Source organism: Chrysemys picta, chromosome 8 (assembly GCF_011386835.1).
Source record: "Chrysemys picta bellii isolate R12L10 chromosome 8, ASM1138683v2, whole genome shotgun sequence".
NCBI classification, from domain to species: domain Eukaryota; kingdom Metazoa; phylum Chordata; order Testudines; family Emydidae; genus Chrysemys; species Chrysemys picta.
This window is the reverse complement of record NC_088798.1, coordinates 102,207,042-102,232,518: the sequence shown is the minus strand read 5'-3', so window position 1 is coordinate 102,232,518 and position 25,477 is coordinate 102,207,042. Positions and strand designations below refer to the sequence as shown.

At 40.2% G+C, this 25,477-nt stretch overlaps 1 protein-coding gene across 5 annotated transcripts; it reads left to right on the top strand.

Moving 5' to 3' along the window:
- Positions 1 to 614: 614 nt before the first annotated feature.
- On the top strand, positions 615 to 22,201 carry CLK4 (CDC like kinase 4). Of its 5 annotated transcripts, XM_065555079.1 has the most exons (14): positions 679 to 891; positions 4,910 to 4,989; positions 6,523 to 6,680; positions 7,821 to 8,028; positions 9,326 to 9,416; positions 9,811 to 9,877; positions 13,335 to 13,451; positions 13,551 to 13,717; positions 13,835 to 13,929; positions 16,476 to 16,605; positions 18,584 to 18,666; positions 19,969 to 20,048; positions 21,667 to 21,754; positions 21,842 to 22,201. In XM_065555079.1, the coding sequence occupies exons 3-14, from the start codon at positions 6,523 to 6,525 to the stop codon at positions 21,980 to 21,982; spliced, it is 1,425 nt and encodes a 474-aa protein (XP_065411151.1). In that variant the 5' UTR covers positions 679 to 891; positions 4,910 to 4,989; the 3' UTR covers positions 21,983 to 22,201. The 5 variants fall into 5 exon arrangements, with proteins under 5 accessions (XP_065411150.1, XP_065411152.1, XP_065411151.1 ...); XM_065555078.1 differs by lacking the exon at positions 4,910 to 4,989 and having other exon boundaries at positions 615 to 751; XM_065555080.1 differs by lacking the exon at positions 4,910 to 4,989 and having other exon boundaries at positions 652 to 764.
- The last annotated feature ends 3,276 nt before the right edge of the window (positions 22,202 to 25,477 follow it).

The following is a 25,477-nucleotide window of genomic DNA, read 5'->3' as shown; positions in this document are numbered from 1 at the left end:
CACTAGAAATCGGACTCCCCCACGGGTCCAGCTGCCAACGGGCAAGGAGAAGGACTGGTGGTGCGGGTCGGTGAGTAACTGAATGAGTGCAGTGGGTAGGGTGACCAGACAGCAAATGTGAAAAATCGGGAGGGGGCGTGGGGGGGGGGGGTAATAGGAACCTATATAAGAAAAAGATCCAAAAATCGGGACTGTCCCTATAAAATCGGGACATCCGGTCACCCTAGCAGTGGGGTGGGTTCGGCCCCCAAGGCCAGATCCTCAGAGTTATTTGGGTGCCTAAATCCCACTGATTTCAATGGGAGTTAGGTGTGTAAAATATCTTTGAGGTTCTGACCCACAGCGCGCAGTGGCCTATGGGCAGCTGAGTACTTTCCACAGCTCCCAATGCACAGTCTCCCTTTAACTCCAGCAGGCCCGAATCCTTGTGCCTCGCTTTACAGTGCCCCACAAATAGGGGATAAGCCTCTGTACTTCCTCCTTCCCCACAACAGGGGCGGAGTCTGTATCTCCCCTTCCCCCCCAACAGGGGGCGGAGTCTCGGAGCCTCAATGCTTCCCCATCGCCGCTCCCGCTAAGGGGCGGAGTCCCGTTGTTTCTTTCTCAGCCCATCCCTTGCTGAGTGCGTGTGACGTCATCCCGCACCGGGGGGAGGGGGGAAGCGACCCGCAGGTATCTAGTGCTCGGGGCTGCCGCCATTTTGTTTCTGTGCGGAGGGCGGAGACGGGTTTCGCTCAGCTCCTCGCCTGCCGTAAGTGACGAAGGTGACCTTCCCCCCCCATCCCGATCCCTTGTCAGGGGCTGGGGGAGGCCGACGTCGTGGTGGACTCGAGCCGGCGGAGCTCGACGCTGGTCACTTATCGCCTCAGCCAGGGCCGGGGGCTGCCCGAGGTGGGGTCATGGTGGCGGGAAGGGGCCGGAGGGGGATTTCAGAAGGGAGGGGATGATTCTGAGGGGAGTAATGGGGGGTGAAGGAGGAGGGCTCGTGGGGGGTGAGTCCTTTCTGGACAGGCTTCGCTGGGCCCTCACGCGGGTGGCCCTGGCACCTGCCCAGGTTGCAGGTAACCCCCCTGTGAGGCACCTGCTGGTAGAACAGCCCAGACATACCCACGGCGCGCGCGGAACTGCCAGGGAGACACGCGCCTCGTACCCTGACTATGGATCGGGGCCGGCCAAGGAAGCAGATGGCCGTGGAGGAGCTTTCCCTGCGCACGCTGGGCCATCGGCCCTCACCGCTCTCCATCTAGCGGCCCTTAGCAGCAGCGTCCCAGGTCTCCTTGGCGGTCATGGTAGCTCCCGGGGAGGAGGATGGCCTATGATGGACCTGGGGCACAGGCAGTTTAGGGGGTGACTAGATTAGTGTCAGTAGCTGAGATTGCCCTAGGAAGCCGGGGGGCGTTGGAGAAATGCTGCCGTGGTGACCCTGTGGTGTCTGGGCAGCACAAACGTGATGAGCGGGGATGAGTTCGGAGGGTGGAGGTCGCAGGACTTTATCCTGGAGTGCAGCCTGGTGGTGAACAGCTGCAGTGTGCTTTACAGTAGGGCAGGGCCTGGCTGAGCCCTTGCACAATGGGCTCCCGCTCAGCTGTTTTTCCAGTTGGCTACTCCATGATTTGGGAGGAGGAACTTGGGAATCTACGTTCCACAGCAGAGAGGTTGTGAGTTCAGCAAACTAAGCAGCAAGGGTCTTCAGTTTCATCCCACTCATCTCTTCAGGGTGTAGTAATACCTGGTCTCCCCCAGTGATGGTGTGGGACCCTTGGAATTAGTGGGGTGTTGGGTCTTCCCTTTCCTTGCATGATTGGTCACTGGTTAGTACTGACTGGGTCCCTTTTTGCGTTTAATTTGTGTACACTTGATATGCTACGATGGCACAGCTGAACCATTGCAGTACTTTAGCGTAGATGCTGCCTAAACTAATGGGAGGGGTTTTTGATGGCTGTGGGTAATCCACCTCCCTAAGAGGCAGTAGCAAGGTTGATAGAAGAGTTCTTCTGTTGATTTAGCGCTGTCTACATGGGGATTTAGTTCAGTTTCCCGACAACTCACGGGGTGTGGATTTTTCACACCCCTGAGTGAAGTCATTAAGCTGACTTAATTTTCTGGTGCACTCCAGGCCTAACAGCTGCCTCACTCTTGCAAGACTGAATTGGTTAGGATGTGATGATAAAAACTGGAATCCTCATTAATTTGCAGCTGAATGAAGGGAAGAGGAAAATTCCTCATGCCCAAAAGAGAGAAATTGAAGTCCTTGATTATGAGGCGTGGATATAAAGAGGAATGACTTTGGAGTAGGGAGTGGAGGCAAAAGGTGAGGGATGGAGGGATATATGGGGGAATGGCTTCTCCCTGAAAATATAGTCAGCTATGCGCTGATTCTGCAAATGCTTATGCATGTGCTTAACTTTACTACCCTGAGTAACTTCATTAAATTCACTGGGACTACTCACAGTAGTAAAGTTAACCACGTTTGCAGGATTTAGTCCGTACTTTTTATACCTTTTGATTCATCCTCTCTTGTAACACCGTGCTTCCTATTCTGTTAAAAACTGGTGATAGAAGTGATTTTTTTAAAATCTATTTGAAAAAAATTTGGTAGGAAGGATTTTTTACCATTGTCAGAAGTCAAAAAAAGCGAATTGATCTAATTAACAACATTCTGATGCTGTTACTTAGTAATATTCTTTGTATAAACTTCAGAGTTAAGAAATGCTTCCAGGTGTGAAGAGAGACAAGTCAGAATTGCTGATATAACTGTCAATGATCAGTTTCTGAAATGAAAGGTCGTTCACTTGCCTTCTCATTGCAATCTTATTCAAGTATGATGATTCTAGATTTATACTTCAGTTTTAGAATCTCTTAATATACGGTGTGAGTTACTAGCACGCTTTATATATATATAAATATATATGTGTGTGTGTGTGTGTGTTCCACATTTTAAAATATGTATTCTGAAGACTCCTTTGGATGTACAAATGGACGTTGATTTCCTGATTGTATAGCTATTCCCTAATTTTTTTCTGCTTGTCAGTAGTGCCATGTGCCTGTCTCAACAGTCGCTACATGGAACACTTGACAGCAGAAACTCTGTATCTGCTCCTGCACTTCTTTCTGGTAGAGCAGCCAACTTAAAAAACACCTGCATAGTTCTGTGCTAATGGAGTTTATGAACTGTGGTTGGTATGGATTATAGTATTGCGGTGCTGCATATTTACCTAGGCACTGGGTTCAGGTGCCACAAGTACTCCTGTTCTTTTTGGGTTCAGAATGTGATTCTATAGATAATTCTAAAATCTGACTCCGTGTTACAATTAGATTGGCGAAATAAATCTGTGCAACATCTTAAAACTTATGTTCTGAATTAATATATATACAGTCACTGGTTTATATAGTAGTTACATATAAAATAATGTATAAAGAGCTAATTGTATAAGCTTTGTTATAATGTGGATTTTATTGGAAAAAATGTTTGAAGACTGTTTACTTTTGAGTACCCATGTTAATATACAGCACCAAAAACAGCAGTTACAAGCATACACTAGTTTATGGCATAAAGTTTGAAAATAAACATAACTTGTATAAACTTCAGTTCTGTGTAAATAAATATTTTAAAGAAAATGTACATTATCTCAGTCTTTTCCTTTGCACCATACCATTGTCTATTCTCATTCCTGTCTATTCCTCACTCTCCTCAAAAGGACTGACCTAAGGGTTCTCTCACCTTCCTTGTATTAGTGAATTGGAGCCTGGAACAATGAAAAATGGATTCTTTCACTTTATTTTCTCAAGTGAGGAGGTGGTTTTCTTTTCTTCCTCTCCACAAAGCATACTGATATGGATGTGAGGCCCGAAGCTAGCATCTCCACCTAGAGTGCTCCTATGAACCCCTACTGGTCAATGACTAGGAAACCATATTCCATAAAAAACCTGGAGGAGAGGAGGGAGGAGGTGTACTGCTGTTGGCTTTTATGGAGGCATGAGGGATAAATCTGGGCAGTGAAGAAATTCTGTATAGGACACTGATGATTCAAGGCTGCATTTTGATTGGCCATGTTGCCCTTGGTGATGTCACAGGTGTGCATGACATCTGAGTGGTTGTGTCATAGATACTTTTCTTTTTATGGATGTGGGAGCTAAAGAAACTAACAATATTCTCAACTGAGGAAAAGATGTAAAATGAAAATGAGTTTTCAAGGTAATTGAGTCTCATAGGTTCAGGACTTTAAAGATTATCAGTGTCTTGATATGCATCTGGAAATGAACAGGAAGACTGGAACAAGACTTGCAAAGACTTGAACAAGGGTATAATTTGCTTCTAGTGGCACACCCAATTAAATTGTTGTAAATAATAGCTGTATTTTGAAGCAGCTGGAGCTTCTGGATGGCCTTTCTAAGATAGTTCTGGATAGATTGTTATAGTAGTCAAGTTTAGAAGTGACAAAGGCAGGATAATTGTCTGTATTAGAGGAAAAAATGAATTGAGCTTCCTGACTCTGTGCAATGTAATTACTGCTTCTAGAGAATCCGGCAGCTCCAAGGCCTCTAATAAAAGAATCTGCATATTTAATCCATAATCTGTTCCTAAAAAGATATAATTTGTGCTGCTGCTATCCATTTTTTAGCCATACCTCTGTTCATTGGCAAAGCAAAAATTCCCTGATCCTTCTCATGTAGATTGGTCCCTTATGCAGTTCTTGTTCTAAGAGATTTTCCCAAAATGTCCTCATTGGAATAGTTTTGTTCCATCTTTATTTGAAGACTGCTTTTATTAAGCAAATTATTTTTTTCAGTCACTTGAGTCGTCACTTAAGACAAATGTCAGTGTAATCATAAAATGTAAGCTACTGAGGGAAGATAGACAACTTATCCCTGTTTTATTTTTCCTTGTAACTAAATGTAACAAGTTTAGGGCGAAAAAAGATTTTTGTACATATCCAAGTCTTAAGAAGTCAGGAAAAAGAAAAAACACAGAGCATTTATATAAAACAAGTAAGTTATTTGTGGAAACATTTACTCACTTCTTCCACATTTACTCAACCCTGAGTTTTTTAGGATAACCTGTTTTTCCAGCCCTTACCACACCTTTCCTCATTTTACATTCAGGAGAGTATTCTGTCTGTCTTGAAAAAGCAATGAACACTTGCACTTTGTGCTGCCTTCCAAGAATTATTCTCTCTAGATTCTAATTCTCCAAAATAAAATCCCATCACAACCTCTTGAATTGTCGGCAAACACATTTTTTTTTTTTTTTCTGTTTTGTCACTGACTACTTTCTCTTTGGAAGTTTAAACCCCAATGGAATATCAGACTTGTCCTTGTGGGTTACTTTGACGTGACTGATAGGTTTTTAAATCTTCATTCATCCACACTCTGTCTTCAAAAAAGACTAGACCAGGGGTAGGTAACCTATGGCACATGTGCCAAAGGCAGCACACAAGCTGATTTTTAGTGGCACTCACACCGGTCCGGGGGGCTCTGCATTGTAATTTAATTTTAAATGAAGCTGCTTAAACATTTTTAAAACCTTATGTACCTTACATACAACAGTAGTTTAGTTATATATTATAGACTTATAGAAAGAGACCTTCTAAAAACGTTAAAATGTATTACTGGTACGCGAAACCTTCAATTAGAGTGAATAAATGAAGACTCAGCACACCACTTCTGTAAGTTTGCTGATCCCTGGACTAGACACTAAATTAACTTGAAATTGTTACGCTTAATCAAATATCCTGCAAGCGAGGCCCCCCTGCTATATAATGTAGTGTTTCTTTGTGTCACAACTAACAGCCCACCTCTTACTTACTCAGTGTTCCCTTAGCAGTTTGATATTACCTGTAATTTTGTAAATAACACTTTTTAAAAGTCCTTAGTGGTTTGTGTTCCATAGACCTTCCTTAATTTGTATAGTGATGAAAAACATTCTTGAGTTTTTGAAGTGGATTAACTAGGCCAGCAGAGCTTTCCAGTCAGCGTAGTAGCATCTTCACTAAAACACTATAGCAGCACAGCTGCAGCGCTGTACGTGAAGACAAGCCCTCAGTGTAGGATTGAGGACTTAGTCTGTAACCATTTTTGTGTCATGACAACACAGAGTCCTAACTACACCGCTACCCCGATATAACGTGACCTGATATAACACGAATTCAGATATAACGCGGTAAAGCAGCGCTCCAGGGGGGCGGGGCTGCGCACTCTGGTGGATCAAAGCAAGTTCGATATAACGCGATTTCACCTATAACGCGGTAAGATTTTTTGGCTCCCAAGGACAGCGTTCTATCGGGATAGAGGTGTATATACAACTCTTAGGCTATGTCTGCGCTGCTGTAAGGTTTCCTATATAGCTGCTCAATGCCGGCAGATGAGAGCTCTCCCACTGGTATAATTAAGCCACCCCCAATGAGCGGCGGTAAACTGTGATTTCTGTATCAACTAGCCTGTTGAATCTGGATTAGTTGACTGTATCATTTCTGTGTATACGAAAATATAACCCTTCTTTCCCTTTAAATATTTTTGTGACAGATGCGACATTCAAAACGAAGTCATTGCTCTGAGTGGGATGATAGAAAGAGCTGGGATCAAGGAAAGCACAGTGCTCCCCATAAACGCAAAAAGAGGTCCCACAGCAGTGTACAAGAAAGCAAACCCTATAAATCACATCATCTTGAAGTTTCAGACAGGTAAAAGACTCTTTGGATTACCAATACTGATATCTCTAATTGTAACTAAAATTAATTTAAACCAAAAAATGTTTTGAGCAGACAAGACTGGTAATTCCTTTAGGATTTGGCTCATTATTTGCCAGGTTTAAGAGAGAATTTGTTTTACTGATACAATGATCTAAATTATTTAATTGTGAATCTCTGATACAAAATATTAACATGTAATCTGTTTCTGTGAATACCCACATAGCAAGGATTATATTGAAATACAATACGTATTCAATTTCAAATAAAATGTTCCTCATGTATATGAGGATAGGGGAAGGAGGTGAAGGTTTGCTGTCTTAGAACATTTCATAAGAGGGTAAGTGTGGGTTAGATTGCTTTCATTCATTGTTCCGGTGTCTTTTCTCGCTTTTTTTTTTTTCCTTTAAGAGGGGATATAGGTGTTCTGTGTCCTTCCTTTGAGAGAGGAAGACCATATTTTAAAGAGCTCATCAATTTGCTTCTAAAATAGTAGGGGTGGATGTGCAGCAACGTGAGATGCTCTTTTCCTTGCTCTGCAGCTTTCATGGCCCACTGCTTTCTGAGGGGAGAGTCTTAACCTCAAAAATCTCTCTGGTTCTTAGTGTATTAATGCAGAGTACTAATAACAGGAGTAGTTCCCTTTTAGATTTTTCAGGGTGGCAAATTGGTTTTAAGTTTTTGTCTTTTATGCTTGTATGTTTTAAGGACATGGAAGAGGATCATTGGTGTATGCCAAAGAAAGGGTGGGCTTGCACTTTATCTTTGATTTTTGTATGTTTTAAAGAGAGATTGAGTTGTTGGAGTGGAGTTATGCCAGCTATTGAGACAAATATTTCCTATTTGGATCTGGATTTCTTGTTGTACAGGTTATTCTGCTTACACAATTCCAAAGTAAGGTAATATGTTAGACAGATGACTTAACCAGCGCCCTCATATAAACTAGCCTGAAAATCTCTAGATGTTTGCTAGAGGGGGAGATGTTGTAAAGCAGAATTTTGCTGTAAATAAAAATGCCATAAATGTTCAGTTAAGCATTAGCAACTCAAGTAATTTTTCTTGTCAGAACACAAGTATTTTTAAAGTGGAGAAAATTCACTTTAAATGTATTTTCTGTTATTATTTGGATGATAGATCCATAAATGAGAGAGATCATCATGACCGGAGATATGTTGAGGAATACAGAAATGACTTCTGTGAAGTATATGACCACAGGCATTATCACAGAGACGATGAAAAGAGTCACCATCACCACTATAGCAAATCCTCTGGTCGGAGCAGGAAAAGTAGTCATAAAAGGAAGCATAAGAGACATCATTGCTCCAGTCACCATTCACATTCGGTATGAGTAATTTTTAACTTTATTATTAATAGATTAGTTATAGACTTCTTAACTGAATGTTAAAACTTCAATTCCTAAGCCATAGGTACTTTGGACAGATATATTTTATATATAAATGGTACATAGCTGAATCTCTGTGTGTGTGCGCGCGCACACACACACACGCGAAGAGATTCAGCTATGAACCCTTTATATATAAAATATAAGTGTGTATATATACTTATTAGATGAGAATTTTGGTACATAGTAAACAGATAATTTTTCCTCTAGTACTATCATTAGTACTATTTTATCTAAGACTTGGTTCCATTGGAAATATCCTTTGGCCAATAGTTAGGTTACTGACATCCTCTAAATTCTGTTCTGGAAATGAATGCAGGCTCCTTTCCTGCTTCCCAATGCAACTGTCACAGTGTGGTCAAACAGCTATTTTACAGCAAATTTGAGACCCCACTGAACTCCAATATTAAAAAGAATTGAAATATGTACCCTTGTATTTAAATTTAATTGATAAACATGACATGCAACTGATGCCTGTAACGTGTTAAAAGAGAGACACTTCACTTCCATACCTTGCTCCTCGCATAATTTTGATCATTCATATGTCTGACTGATGGCTGTTGAATGTTTTATTGAAGATTGGATAAGCATGCTATCTGAATTTTTTTTTTTTACTGTGCCCATTTGAATATCTTCAGCTCTAAGTTTTATGATTCTAAGTATTCATACTTCCCCACTCTTTAGTAGAAGCAAAAAGATGTGTTAGATTATACACTGCAGTTCAAGGGCTTTTTGAGTAAATTTTTCTCTTTTGTTTCTCGGAATATGAAAAAAGTAATATCGCTTGATAAATTTTTTAATTTCTAAAACCATTATGTTTTAAAACCTTTACTGGTCAGTCAAAGAACTCTCCCCCGGTTAAAAGTCCGTATATATACAATACAATAAAGATTATTTTTTCCTGTTTAATAGCAAGCTATTACTAAATAATGACATTGCAGTCTTAATCTTAGTCTTCACTTAAACCAGTGTTTGAGAGACAATTGTGTTTTTGTTTTCTGTTGCTTTATCACTTGAAGTATTTATCTGAAAATCTGTTCCTTGCCATGTTTTTCTTCTGTAACAAACTGTGCCCTGTGAATTTCTGGGGACTGAATTTGAAATTGCTCCTGCCAACTGTTCGTGGCCTGGTGCGTAACTGAATGCCTGAATATCTCCCTGCTGAATGAATTGCGTATTCTGCCCTGAATTCACTGTGATATATTGATTGGCTGGACGATCTTGGTGCCGTTTCCAGAAGAGTCACCGAAGGAAAGGATCCAGGAGTGTAGAGGATGATGAGGAGGGTCACCTGGTCTGTGAAAGTGGAGACGTACTAAGAGCAAGATGTATAGAACATTTTTCAACACTTTTTTAAAAAAAAGCTTTTCAGCAAAAACTCTGTTTAGAATAGTATGTCAGAGAAGGGGGGCTAAAGAAATCTTCATTGTTCTTTGTTTTTTTCTTTTGTGCTTTTTTGTTCTTTTGCATATCTTTTCTGTAGAATTTAAATACTGTTATTCAAAAGTTCCAAAGTAGAATCTGAAGCTTGAGATTAGAACAAGAGATAGTTCTTAGCTAATTGTTTCCATGACACTTGTCCAATAACGTAACATATTCAAATGCTGAGATTTAAGTTTAATTATGCTTTTATAATGGCACATTTTAAAATCTTACATTAATAACATTAATCATTGGTTGAGTTGGTCAGTAATTGTTCTTACTTGTGTGTGTTCTTTTTAGATGAAATTATTGCCACATTAGGGGAAGGGGCATTTGGAAAAGTAGTGGAATGCATTGATCACAATATGTAAGTATGTTAGTCATCTTCTTAAGGGCACTGTCTCAACAAAACCCCTTGGTTGGGATCAGAAATGATAGTCCAAATGTTATATTGCTTTGACAGAAAATATAGATTCAGATAAAATGTAACATGTCATATATTCTGAGAAGGAGTCTTTGGGCTTACCAGTATTGAAGGGACATCACAAACCTGAAATCTAGTCACACTTTAAAAATAAATGTAGTTTCACATACTGGTGCACCTGCTGCTGAGTTTGCCCGTCAATTTTTGTGTGGTTTTTCAATTATATTTTACTATCTTTTAACTGTTTTCTCTATCCCGTTGCTATGCAAAAGACGCACACAGCACTTAAAACATTTGGGAAACAGTGAAATTGTGGTTATACACAAAATGCTGGCCGGTGCACAAAGTAAGCAAACTGAAAAATATATGAAAAAATATTCCTGGTTATGGAATATATCTTTGTTTTTCTGTTTCTTAGACAGCATAAGCTTGTTCTGTGATCACATTTCCCTTGGAAAATGTCTGCTAGCAGAGTGTTTCCTTCAAAAGGGGCCAGTTTATAATATTTAACACTACTTTTAAAAAAGTACAGTACAAACCTCAACTAAACAGCAACTCCTCATTAATTGCCAGGCATAGATAAGTATTATTATCTCTACATCACAGATGGGGAAACTGAAATATAGGTAGCACAGTCCTTCATTTCTTGTGCTCCCACAACTCTTGTTGACTTTTGGGGGTGTTGGGTATGCAAGGGGATGCAGAATTAAACTCAGAGAAATTGCTGTAGATAAGGCCACACAGTGAGTGAGCCAGCATTATTATTGTTGAAGTTACTATTCAAGAGTTTGAGACCGGAGTTTCTAGCTCATAGCAATTTATTCAGTCCACTAGCTCACAGTGGTTTTTCAACATATCCATCAAACCTCTTATGAACACACAATAAGACAATGTCCTTCTTCCTCATAGAATATTATGATGTTTATCAAGGAAATGGCATATTTTTTTGATCAAAACATTCCCCTCCTTCCTTCTGTGTGTATTGGATCATTTCAACAATGTACTTAACGCTGCAGATTAAAGTAATTAACCATGTGTTTCGTATCTCCCGTTCCACTAACATTGTTATTGTTGATTTCTTCATCTCCTTTTGATGGTTAGTTCATGCTGTCATTTGACTAGTCCTTTTCAGGATCTTGGTGTCACATCCTGAATGATTTTTAAATCATTACCATTCAACTAATCAATTGGAGAGACCATATTATCTGAATGAGAGAGAGAGGGTGAATTGCTTGGATCCGTGGTCAGTTTTAAGAAAGACAACATTACAATTAGGGCTGTCGATTAATTGCAGTTAACTCACGCGATTAATTGTGATTTAAAAATTAATCACAATCACAGTTTTAATTGCAATGTTAAATAGAATACTAATTGAAATTTATTAAATATTTTTGGATGTTTTTCTACATTTTCAAATATATTGGTTTAAATTACAACGCAGAATACAAATGCAGTGCTCGTTTATTTTTATTACAAAGATTTGCACTGTAAAAATGATAAACAAAAGAAATAGTATTTTTCAGTTCACCTCAGACAAGTACCATAATGCAATCTCTTTATCATGAAAGTGCAACTTAAAAATGTAGATTTTTTTTTTGTTTTGTTACATAGTTGCACTCAAACACAAAACAGTGTAAAACTTTAGTGCCCACAAGTCCACTCAGTCCTACTTCTTATTCAGCCAATCACTCAGACAAACAAGTTTGGTTACATTTGCAGGAAATACTGCTGTCCGTTTGTTGTTTACGTCATCTGAAAGTGAGAACAGGCATTCGCATAGCATTTTTGTAGCCGGCATTGCAAGGTATTTATGTGCCAGATATGCTAAATATTCGTATGCCCCTTCATGCTTTGGCCACCATTCCAGAGTACATGCTTCCATTCTGATGACGCTTGTTTTAAAAAAAATCAAATTTTGACTGAACTTTTTGGGGGAGAATAGTATGTATTCTGCTCTGTTTTACCTGCGTTGTGCCATATATTTCATGTTATAGCAGTCTCGGATGATAACCCAGCACATGTTGTTCATGTTAAGAACACTTTCACTGCAGATTTGACAAAAAGCAAAGAAGGTACCAATATGAGATTTCTAAAGATAGCTACAGCACTCAACCCAAGGTTTAAGAATCTGAAGTGCCTTCCAAAATCTGAGAGGGATGAGGTGTGGAGCATGCTTTCAGAAATCTTAAAAGAGCAACACTCTGATGCGGAAACTACAGAACCCGAACCACCAAAAAAGAAAATCAACCTTCTGCTGGGGGCATTTGACTCAGATGGTGAAAGTGAACATGCGTCGATATGCATTGCTTTGGATTGTTACCGAGCAGAACCCGTTCTCAGCATGGAAACGTGTCCTTTGGAATGGCGGTTGAAGATGAAGGGACATATGAATCTTTAGCACATCTGGCACATAAATATTTTGCGACGCCGGCTACAATGGTGCCATGCAAACGTCTGTTCTCACTTTTAGGTGATGTAAACCAACAAGAGGGCAGCATTATCTCCTGCAAATGTAACCAAACTTGTTTGTCTGGGTGCTTGGCTGAAGTAGGACTGGCTTGTAGGCTCTGAAGTTTTACATTTTTATTTTTGAATGCAGTTATGTAACAAAAAAATCTACATTTGTAAGTTGCAGTTTCATGATAGAGACTGCATTACAGTACTTGTATGAGGTGAATTGAAAAATACTATCTTTGTTTTTTACAGCACAAATATTTGTAATAAAAAATAAAGTGAGCATGTTACACTGTGTTCTGTGTTGTATTTGAAATCAATATATTTTAAAAGGTAGAAAACATCCAAAATATTTTAATAAATGATATTCAATTATCGTTTAATAGTGCAATTAATCACAATTAATTTTTTTCATCGCTTGACAGCCCTAATTAGTGTTAACATTATAAAACAAAAAACATGCAGATTTATCAAATTATAATAGTGGGAAACATGCCTTTAATCTAAAAGTAAGCTAATTCTTATACCTTATCAAAGTTAATTTTCACTGCTGCCAGCTGGGACATTCGAAAACAGCAAGAACAATGTGGTGTATATTGCAGAGAAACTTTTTTGCAGTACTCTCCCCTCTTTGGAAATGAAGACCCTTGTTCAATATTTTTGTCACCGTGAGACTAGACTACTGTAACACGTGCTGCTTGAGGGGAGATCTTGAGGCCATCTGGAAACTGAGGCTAGTGTAAAACCTAGCTTCTTGCTGATTAACCAGAGCTCCTGTTAAAAACCATATAATGCTTGTCCTGCCTTCAAGTGCTAAAATTAAATGCCCAAAAACGAATCTGCAATTCTCGGGTGTCCACAATCTTCCAGTGTCCCTGGTGGTCAGGGTGTATTTGAATTTTAGATGTTTGTTTGAGAACTAATATAGTTGATCTTTTTTTCGAAGGAGAGGAATGCATGTAGCAGTTAAAATTGTGAAAAATGTTAGTAGATACCGTGAAGCAGCCCGTTCAGAAATACAGGTATTGGAGTATTTAAACACCATGGATCCCAGCAGCACGTTGTAAGTATAAACATGGAATATAAGCCAAAGAGTTAAGGATTTGCAAAATGAGCCACATATGAGTTGAGTATTCACTTTACTTTCTTTTCTTTTTTAAAGCCGCTGTGTCCAGATGCTGGAATGGTTTGATCATCATGGTCATGTTTGCATTGTGTTTGAGCTGCTGGGACTTAGTACCTATGACTTTATTAAAGAAAACAGCTTTTTGCCATTTCATATTGGTGACATTAGACAGATGGCATATCAGATTTGCCAGTCTATAAATTGTAAGTAAACTTAGTGTTTTCATTAATATCTGCATGCATATCTAAAAAAATTTAAGAAATATATTGTGTGTGTATATATATATATATATTGATTTCCATTTTCTCCTTCTCTTGTAGTTTTACATCACAATAAGTTGACTCATACAGATCTGAAGCCTGAAAATATTTTGTTTGTGGAGTCTGACTATGTAGTAAAGTACAACTCTAAAATGGTAAATTTACATCTTTTATTTCAATTCCCATTGGACTGTCCTTACCACCACCTTTTATTTTGGTCTTTTAAAAATTAACTTGCCATGTGTAAAAGTTATAGTGATAAATAAGGTTGTCTTTCCTAGCTTCCATATGCTCACTGAGATGTGCGGTCTTTCCTCTTAACAGACAAGATTTTAATCAAACAATCTCTAAAATGGCAGAACAGTATCCTCTGATAGTTCACACATGGCAGTGTTGCTTATTGAGGTTCTGGGGGTTCATAGAGAACTTTTGAGCTAAGAATTGTGAGTTGAACTTATGTTTTTCCTGGCAACAGAAGTCCAGCATGGAGATACGGTTTCACTGTCTTTTTAAGAAGTAGTTGTTAGGTCCTTGCTCAAGAAAACTTAATATTGAGTATTGTGCCAGTTTTGCCCTGCATCTAATCTCCCATTTTCAGGGAATCTTTTTAGAAAGTTGTAGAGTCACTAGTGATGATGCCTCAGATTTACTTGACCTCTATCAATTTGGTTATGATGTGGAGAACAGTTTGGTGATGTCGGTCAGTATTCTGGCAGTTGACAAGGACAAGCGTCCATGCTGTTTTTTCTGTATCTGTCACGTGGTGGTATGCCAATGGGCCCTGACCAGGAATGGAAAGGGTTGCTTTCCATTCTTTTCTGAGAGAGACCCAGAGCGTAGCATTAGGGTAACTGCTTGTCTGCCTAATAGTTTTGCCATGTAATATAACAGTGTTCTGTTATGTTGCCCCTCCTTTTTTAATGTGCACAAGCTGCTTGTGGAAATAGTGAGGTAATTTGGGCTTTGCTGCCCTCGGTTTGTGGATGAGATCCAGTTCTGTTTCAGTTTCTTTAGATCTACAGTGGGTTAAGTTACTATCTCTATCAGCTTGTACCAAAGATTTTGGGCATGGATAAGGATCTTCCTGGATAAGAGAGGTGTAACATTAAGGATAACAAACAGAAGAAAGGGCAGAAGTACAGTAATATGTGCCTTCTCTATTGAGTTTGCATTTTGTCACTAAGGTTTGCAATTTCTGGCAATTTTGCAATTTTTGGATCCTCTATATTTGAATGTTCAGATAACGTAATGAGTAAGAGGGCTTTTTTACTTGCATTTTAGCAAGAAGGTTTTGTAATTTTATTTTGGATGTAGATTTTGCCACAGCTATCCATGCCTTGTGTTATATCCAGATTGACTTGCTGTTATGCACTATACAGAATGTGGCTGCCCACTTAGTCAGCAGAGCTTCTCCCAGAAAGCATATTATCTGTGATTCAAAGATTGCACTGGCTTCCAGTTAAGTTAGAGTTAATCTCAAGTTGTTGATCTATAAAACCCTCTGTGGTTTGGGTCATACATTCTTTAGAAACCACTTTATGCCTCATAAGAACATAACATAAGAAAGGCCGTACCGGGTCAGACCAAAGGTCCATCTAGCCCAGTATCCTGTCTACCGACAGTGGTCAATGCCAGGTGCCCCAGAGGGAGTGAACCTAACAGGCAATGATCAAGTGATCTCTCCCCTGCCATCCATCTCCATCCTCTGACAGACAGAGGCTAGGGACACCATTCCTTACCTGTCCTGGCTAATAGCCACTAATGGACTTAACCACCATGAATTTATCCAGTTCTCTCTTAAACTCTGTCATAGTCCTAGCCTTCACAACCTTCTCAGGCAAGGAGTTCCACAAGTTGACTGTGCGCTGCGTGAAGAAGAACTTCCTTGCATTTGTTTTAAACCTGCTGCCGATTAATTTCATTTGGTGGCCCCTAGTTCTTATATTATGGGAATAAGTAAATAACTTTTCCTTATCCACTTTCTCCACATCACTCATGATTTTATATACCTCTATCATATCCCCCCTTAGTCTCCTCTTTTCCAAGCTGAAGAGTCCTAGCCTCTTTAATCTCTCCTCATATGGGACCCGTTCCAAACCCTTAATCATTTTAGTTGCCCTTTTCTGAACCTTTTCTAGTGCCAGTATATCTTTTTTGAGATGAGGAGACCACATCTGTACGCAGTATTCGAGATGAGGGCGAACCATTGATTTATATAAGGGCAATAATATATTCAGTCTTATTCTCTAGCCCCTTTTTAATGATTCCTAACCTCCTGTTTGCTTTTTTGACCGCCTCTGCACACTGCGTGGACATTTTCAGCCTCATGTCTTGTTGGTTGGTTGAGTGTATTGGGACATTCTAGCATAAAATATTAAGATATGTTCAGCGGAGGCAAAGCATTTTCAGCAGTGGATGTTGATTTTGGAATTTCCATTTGTGCATATGTGCACATGCACTGAACTTCAGTGCAACAGAGCCCATATTTGCTGACTTTCAGGACAAGTTGCAAAGCTTGTTCCTCTTGCTTTGTGTATTATGGGAGGAAGTGCTGTTTATAGGGCTGGGCTGGAAGTTTATCATGTCATTAGGTCAACTGGAAACCTGTAGGTATTTTAAAATTATATGTGTATGAACCTAGAACTTTAAATAAGCATGTCTATTAAGAAAATGTAACACGTTTGTATTTTGATTGTTACAGAAGCGGGATGAACGCACACTAAAAAACACAGACATCAAAGTTGTAGATTTTGGAAGCGCAACTTTTGATAATGAACATCACAGTACTTTAGTGTCTACAAGACATTACAGAGCTCCTGAAGTTATTTTAGGTTAGTAGAGACTTTCAGGCCTTCTCATGTATGGGATCTTGTTCCTTAACTACTATTCACTCCAGAGCATCATCATTTTCCATAAACTGCTTTAACTAGTTGTTGACAGTCCTAATTATTTAATATATGGTCCTTTCTGCTATTACCATGTAGTACAGGGGTAGGCAACCTTTCAGAAGTGGTGTGCCGAGTCTTCATTTATTCACTTTAATTTAAGGTTTTGCATGCTGGTAATACATTTTAACGTTTTTTTAGAAGGTGTCTCTCTCTAAGTCTATATTATATAACTAAACTATTGTTGAATGTAAAGTAAACAAGGTTTTCAAAATGTTTAAGAAGCTTCATTTAAAATTAAATTAAAATGCTGATCTTACGCCGCCAGCCTGCTCAGCCCGCTGGGTGTGGGGGGGTTTCAGGGCAGAGGGCTGGGTGTTGGGGGGGGGGGGGGGAAGACTCAAGGTCAGGGCAGAGGACTGGGGTGCCGGGCACAAGGCTGGGTGTGTGTGGGGGGGGGTTCAGGGCAGAGGGCTGGGTGTTGGGGGGGGGGGGGAGTGGAGGTGCAGGGCACAAGGCTGGGTGTGGGGGGGTTCAGGGCAGAGGGCTGGGTTTGGGGGGCACTCGAGGTCAGGGCAGAGGGCTGGGGTGTGTGGAGGTGCAGGGCACAAGGCTGGGGGGATGAGGGTTCAGGGCAGAGGGAGGGGTGTGTGGGGTGGGGGGGGTGCAGGGCACAAGGCTGGGTGCTCACGGCAGGGGGCTGGGAGGGATATGCCCTGTTCCACCCCCTTCCCCAAGGCCCATCCCTACCTCTCTCTGCCTGCTCTATGGAGCAGTGAGCACGCTGCGCTCGGCTCTGCTCCTCTGGGAGGAGGCGGGGCCAGAATGCACCACGTTATGGGAAGAGATGGGGGAGAGGGGAAGCTTGGCTGCCGCAAGACCAAGCTTCTGCCTCCTGCCCCCGGAGGGGAGAGCGGTGGGCGGGGGAGCAGAGTGTGGCGGGGGGCTGGGAACCCCCCCCACCGCTCTCCACTATGGGGGCAGGAGGCAGAAGCTTGGTCCTGTGGCAGCCAAGCTTCCCCCCATCCCCGCTTCTTCCCCCAGTGTGGCGCTTTCCGGCCCCTCCTCCTCCTCCTCTCACCAGGCAGGCAGCGTGCCACTCAAAATCGGCTCACGTGCCATGTTTGGCACACGCGCCGTAGGTTGCCGACCCCTGATCTAGTAGGTAATGATGGCTTACCCTATTAATAGCTCAACAAAAAGCCGCTTTCTTATTCTTAACTCTTCCTTTCCCCACCTATGACCAGAGAGGTGTTAACAGGCCATTTCACCTTGAACAGCCCCTTGAAATATATGTTAACTACTTGTGCTAAACCATCTGTTCTGCCTTATATTTGGCTGTGACACTCTGGGTATGACTACACTACAATTAAAGACCTGTGTCAGCAGGCTCAGGCTATGATGCTGTAAAATTGTAGTGTAGATGTTCGTGCTCAGGCTGGAGCTTGAGCTCTGGGTCCCCGTACATGCCCCTGCCCGTACATCCACACCTCAGTTTTGTAGTCCCGTGGCCCGAACGCTGCAAGCTGTCGTAGGCCAGCCCACAAGCATTTAGTTGCAGTGTAAACATAGCTGCTGAGTACATTTTCCAGACCTGAAGAAGAGCTCTGTATGGCTTGAAAGCTTGTTTCTCTTGCCAACAGAAGTTGTTCCAATAAAAGATATTACCTCACCCAACTTCTCTCTCCTGGGACCAGCATGGCTACAACAACTCTACACGTTAAAAAAAACGGACAGTTCTCATTTTTTTCCAGCCAAATTCTGTTTTCTGTACTGTCAAAATGACTTCAGGGAGAGAAAAATTGTAAGGACAAATGGCTTAGGAATTAGGAAAACAATAGGTGGAGGTTGATTGGTAACTTATACAGTTTCAGCCTAAGCTAAAAATTAAACATGCTTTGGATTTTTTGTTTGTCTTTTGTAGCACTGGGGTGGTCACAGCCCTGTGATGTTTGGAGTATAGGTTGTATTCTAATTGAATATTACCTTGGTCTTACAGTATTTCAGGTATGTATGTTAAACAGTTATGTACCATTTTATTACGGGCTCTTGACTTGATTTTCTAATGCCATCTACTTAAAAGAATGTAAATATAAGAGGCATAAAATATGTTTGCAAATTTAAGTATTATAATAGAAAGTGTAAATAGTGATACATTTATATAAAGATAACATGATGTTACATACAATGTCTTACAAAATATAAAGTACACCTCTGCCCCAATATAATGCAACCCGATATAACACGAATTTGAATATAACGTGGTAAAGCAGTGCTCCGGGGGGCCAAAGCTGCGCACTCTGGCGGTTCAAAGCTAGTTCGATATAACGCGGTTTTACCTATAACACGGTACGATTTTTTTTTTTTTTTTTTTGGCTCCTGAGGACAGCGTTATATCGGGGTAGAGGTGTAGTCATACTTTTTTTTTTAAATCCCCTTAGCTTTTATAACTTTCTCAAGCAAAACACCAAAAGTTTTACATAATTTATTGGAGATATGGTGATTTACAGGGAGGAATGAAGTAGATAGAACTAGGTTCCAGTAGTCTTTTGGCTGATGTTAAAGTTTCAAAAAATTAATTCAGATGAACATGGTGAATTGCTAGATATGCCACAAGTCCATAGACTTTGTGGTGTTCTTATACTGCATATGATCAGGAGAGTATAGGGGCAATTATATAGATGAGTAGGAGGAGATATGATATTAAAAGGCTTCCTGTGCTTTCAAGAACCTTTGACGTGGCAGTTGCATGTCTTAATAGGTTAGAGCATGGATGGAGTGAGTACCTCTAGATTCTAATCAGAACTCTGTCACTGACTTACTGAGTGATCTCAGGCACATCACTCATTCTGTCTGTCTCTCAGACTATATATCAGTAAAATGGTTATAATAAAAACAGGTATTTAAGCTTAATGTTCATGAAGGATGAAAGTCACTATAAATTTAAATTGTTATAATACAGATCTACTCAGAAAATTCTGTCTACAGTATCTTAAACCAAATTTTGCTGCTAAATTGGGTACATATTAATTTCCTAAACACTGTCTAGACTATAAAAAAGCTGATAAGATAGGACTAATTAAATGTGTATGTATGATCTTGTTTAGATTATAAACTTTTGTTCAGGGAACACTTTACTCTGATTGGAAAGTATAGTGTCTACTTACAGCACTGCATACCTGATTTTTTGGTAATGTGTAATGATTCTGTGATAAAGCAGTGGCTGACATTTGATGTGTAGAATAAGTATACTTAAGTGGAAGGGAAGAAATAGTGTATAAATTGTAATGACTTTTTTTTTTTCTACAGACACATGATAGTAAAGAACACTTGGCAATGATGGAGAGAATGTTAGGGCCTCTACCAACTCACATGATTAAGAAATCAAGGTAAATATGGTATTGGGGGAGCTAATAGCAACTCCTGTATTTAGGTTGTGTAACACTTTTGATTCTTGTGACCTTTTTAGAGAGAACCTAATGTTTCTCTTGCTGCAGTACTTTGAAATTCAGCAGAGTGAAAGTCCTAGAGCCAAAGAAGTGCTATAAATTCTAAACTGTGCTTAAGCAGTGAGATGTTTGTCTAATTTGTGCTGAGGAATTCTGGACCATCCAAAACAGCCCTGAAAATCTAAATTGTGCAAGTGATTATCCAGAAGACCAATTCTTAAGTTCATCAGTAACTCACTGGTCAGAAGATTTATTGTACTTTCCAACAGTATTTAAAGTGCATGCAAAATTTGGGTAGCAGAACTGGGAGGGAGATAGCTGTAACATCCCAAAATTTTCCAACACCTAGCATCGTTGAGAGCATAAATAGAGATGGATGGATTTAGTGAAAAAGACTTCACAGTTAAGTCTTTGAGATGAAAGAAATCTGTTCTTATGTCTATTGGGGCAAGTCGTCTGGGTCTGAGGACACTCTTGTAACTGGTGAGGTGTGGAAGTGGTGTGGGTCTGCTGAATAGTGGGTCTCCAGATTTCCATTACTTGCATCTGAAGAAGTGAGGTTCTTACCCACGAAAGCTTATGCTCCCTATACTTCTGTTAGTCTCAAAGGTGCCACAGGACCCTCTGTTGCTTTTTACAAATAGCACAAAGGTTACTCCATTTGTGAGACTAAAGAAACAGACATGGAGTAATACCAGTACTTTGGAGTTGTCTGGTCTGGGAAGGAAAGATTTCTTCCCCACAACACAACAAGCACCTCCAGAAGACAGGCTTGGATGGTTGGGCTATGAGTTGTGCCAGGATTTAAGCTTTAGACAGCCTCTCTGCAGATTCAGGAAGATAGCACTGTTAGTTACATTAATTGCTTACTTGCTTGGTTGCTTTTACAAATAAGTTTCAAAAGTTATTTTTTGGAATGAATGCTTACATTTGGCAGAAACTGGATAAGACTCCTGCATCCTCCTCCTCCCCTCTCCCCCCGAATCATCCTACTTGCTGTCGACAAGTGCATTTGTCAAGCATTTATTTGGACCCAGTAGCTTTTAGGTGTTTGGGGAATATAGTCCCTGAAGACTTTGATAATATCCAGTTGTACTAAGAATTTGATTTTGACAACTTTTTTCAAAAACTAGAAAGATTAAATGTAAGAAATCAAAATTATGATACAAGACTAACAAAAGTTATAAAAATCAATAAGGCTGACATCCTCTCCGTTACGTGTACCAGTCTAAGCTGAAGACAAGTCACTCTTCTTTGAAGCTTCTGGCTCTCTAACTTGTCAGTAGTGTAAATATAGTTTAAATGTTTGCTTTTAGTGGTTTGAATGCCAAGGAAAACAAAGTAATTAACCTGGTTTGTCAGTATTCTGATATAGCAATAGATGATAGGTTTTCTCATGTATATATGTTAGCTGGAAAATAAAGGTTTTTTGAATCCAAGTATAGAGGGATATAGAGTATACATCATTTTTATGGTGTTTCAAAATTACTTAGAAAGATGTAGATATTTCCAGGATCAAACTTGCAAAATATTATTTAATAAAACTCTTTCTATGCAGAAAACGCTATTTTCAGCATGACCAATTGGACTGGGATGAACATAGTTCTGCAGGTCGATATGTTAGGAGACGTTGTAAACCATTAAAGGTAAAACCCAAAGCCATCAATTTCTTTCTCAGCTGGATTCATATTTGTGAAGGATCTATGTAAATGAATTTTTCTTCTTTCTTTCAGGAATTAATGCATTGTCATGACTCAGATCATCAGAATCTATTTGACCTTGTTCGCAGAATGTTGGAGTATGATCCAGCCAAAAGAATTACCCTTGATGAAGCCTTGCAGCATCCTTTCTTTGACTTGTTAAAAAATAAATAATTCAGAGATCTTATGTGTCTCTCCGAGGAGACTACATAGACTGTGTCAGTCAACAGAGCTAGTGTGAGATTTTTGTAAACTTTAATTTATTTTGTACAGTTAAGTTTAAATATTTCCACATGTTTTGAATCACTGCCATGTTTATCTTGTTGGTCAGTTATGGTCTTAATCATGGATACCAAAATGTAAAAATTAAAAGTAATTTTCATTTTTTTGAAATAGGTTGCAGTTTTTTAAACTTGTTGGCATACTAATACTCTTTCACAGATAGGTCTAACAAATATCACCTTTTTCTTTAGTTTGAAACAAGAGTCCATGTGTTTAATCATTAGTTAAAGTTTAAACGATGCTGGAAAAAACGTTGCATATATACCTAACATTAGGTATGTACCCATACATTTCTGTATGGAGACATGTAACATTATAAACTAGTATCCTTTACATATTTCAAATATTTTACAAACATAAAAACCTGTCCCTTTACTCCTAATGAAAAAGAGGGTGGAGGAAATATTGTCTACCCATGAATTTCAGGGTGAGGGAATCACTAAACTTCTGACTACCAGAAGAGAGACTCTCTTTGCAAATTTGTAGTTCTGTTAAATAATTTTAGGTTGGCCAGCTGTGGATAAATACAGCAGGAATATGGCTGTAAAAGTCATGCTTTTTTTCTATGAATTGCAATGTGACATCTCAAAGTATCAGTGGCTGTCAAAAGTGGAACAAAGGTTAATCACTGAAACCCTGGTCCTGCAAGGAAAACCTGTATTCATGCAGAGTCACAGAAATGGGTGCTGCACATGGGCACATCAGTTCACATATGCAGTTCTCTTTGTAGGATCAGGGGCCTAAAAGGTGGATACAAATTTCCATCTGCATCATTGGAAATTTGTGTATTGAATGTTACACTTTTCTGTCCCAGTTGTAGCAAAATCATGCTCATTAATGGAACAGACACTTGCATGATCTCCTCCCCAAGTATTAAGTCTTCATGTTGCAAATATTCTCATGAAGTTGGGCTGTATTTACTTAAGAACTAATAGTTCTGCTTTAGCCTCAGGAACTCATAACTCTTGTTAATGAACATAAGATTGGCAGGCCTTTTCAACTGGTGCAAAAGGGGGAAGAGATCGATTCTTAGTCATAATTGCTGAGTGTGGAAACCAAGTCATTTTCAGACATATTTTCAAGAAAAAATTGGCAGATTGCCAGCCCATCTCCTACCTGCATCATGATTTTGTTGTATTACTCAGTGCTACTTAACTCACTTGACACAGCATGATTGGCTTGTTGGGTGGGAGGGTCTGTGCTTCTGGAACGTCATTTATCTGGTGGTCCCCATAAGAGTCTGGGTTTGGCGATGTGCAAGATATAGCTATTTATCCAGGTCTTTACTTAATTTTCATACCTTGCTGCAGTGCAGTCCTACAGACTATGTAGTAAAGCCAAGTTAAAACAGGAAAGGTGCATGTGTGTGGAGGTGACGTATGCACCATTTAGAATTCTTTACAGCTGAAATGTTGTTCAACCCAGCCTTCCTTAAAACCAAAAAACAGAAAAATGGTTCAGCTTTTCAGAAGGCTGATTGCAGCGTAGACACCAGGCTCCGAGTCTGTTTCTTTAAGTGATCCATAAATCAGAATAAGATTCAGATTAGTGGTCACGTTCCATTAGACTGTTTTTGGGTAGGGGTGGACACTAGGTCTTGGGGCAAAGCTGTGTGTGTCTGGTTCTGTCTCATCTGATCTTCTAACCACTCTTTTGAAACAGTAGAATTGTGCTGGGGAAGATCTTTCACAGCCCATTCTTCTCTGTGGACATACCAACTCACCATGCATGATAATTTTTCATAACACTCACCCCTTTAATATAGTCTTCCCCCTCCACTCCCTTGCAAGCTCCACCTCTCTAGTACTTTTTTTCACTTTGCCTAGCTGACCCTATAGAAGGGGAGACAGGTGATGCATTCCTCTTTCCTATCTGCAACACCTACTGCTGTGAAATACAGGCCTCTCCCAAATGAGTAATTTCCCTTTGTTCTTAATTTCAGTCCTCCTCTCAAATGTATTTACCACGGCTATCGCTGAGGTAAAGTGGGAGAAAGTAAGCTCACATTGGCAATGCTATGCAAATCAGAAGGAGACGGTGGGCTTCTGCCTAGGTAGCAGTCCTTCCAATGACCACCTAGTCTAAATAAATGCATTGTTATAATTATCCCATCAAACTCCAGAGTTGTACCAGGCTCAGGAAAGTCCAGAAATTAGAGCGGGAGAAGATCAGTGTCCCTGCTCTGTCCTGCTTAGCTCAAAAGTGAGTATTGTAGCTTTCAATAACACAGCTCCTAAAAGATGCTACATAGGCTCCTATAGAGATAGATTTGAAAAGGAAACCGTCACAAGCACTAGCGTGTTTGCTCGGAGATGGAAATGCAATATTTTTTTCAACTTTAAAAAAAGTAAAATCAAGATATATAGCAGCTCTGTTGGGGGTCCCAAATGATGATACAGGTGTGGAATAAGACCTTTCCTGGCTGAGTGCAAGAGGTTCCACAGATGTTATAGAAGTACTATGAAGCTGTGGCTGCAGCTGGGGACCAGAAAACTTCCAGAATCCTCTTCTAAGATGTCTGTCCAACTTGTCTTGCTCTCTTCCTTGACTTCCCACAGTGGTATTATCTTCACTTGGAAAAAATCAGGGTGGGGGAGGGAGGGAGGGAGGGTTAACCATTGTTCGCTAACACATCTTAAAATGTGAGTGGGGACAAGGCAGTTTGTAGACTTCCCCCTATGTGTTTATCTCAACCTGCTAGCCTATATGAAAGCTAGAGCTGCCCTGACTGCACTAGAATTTTATTGCATGTTGGCTAATGTGGCAATAAACCCACCTTTTTTCCTAGTACTGATGTACCTGTGTGGTTTTGCTTCCATGTGCAGCATACAGCCACCAATAGCTTCCCTTCCTTCCAGAATGCAGCCCTCTGGTGAATAGTGGTAGAAACAAGGTGGAAATCCTACAGTTAAGGGGGGAGGGAGGGACAAACTGGAAAAGAGGATGGGGAAAATAAGAGGAGAGATGGAAAGGGAATTAAGAATAGGAAGAAGAGAACTAGGAGTGAACTGGAAGAAAGTTCAGAGGAAAGGAGAAAAGTGAGGGAACTGAGATGGAGAGAAAAATAGGAACAAAAATAAAGACAAGAAGGGAAAGGAACTGATGGAAAGGGAAGAGGTGGGATCCACATCAAGGTTGACCTGTAGGCACCAGGTGCAAGAGACAGACCCATAGTCATCACAGGTATGGAGCAAGGCATGTCTCCCATCCCAAAAGGTTGAAACCATGGAGAAAGAATGAAGATTCACAGCAAGCCAGGAAGAAAAGGCTTACCTGGAAAGAAGAACAGTCCATGCCATAATGGTGATGGTACAGAAATGCAAGAAGACATTGATGCCTCCTCAGCATTAGAACATTATTGTTATTCTCCGGCGTGATCTAGTCTGT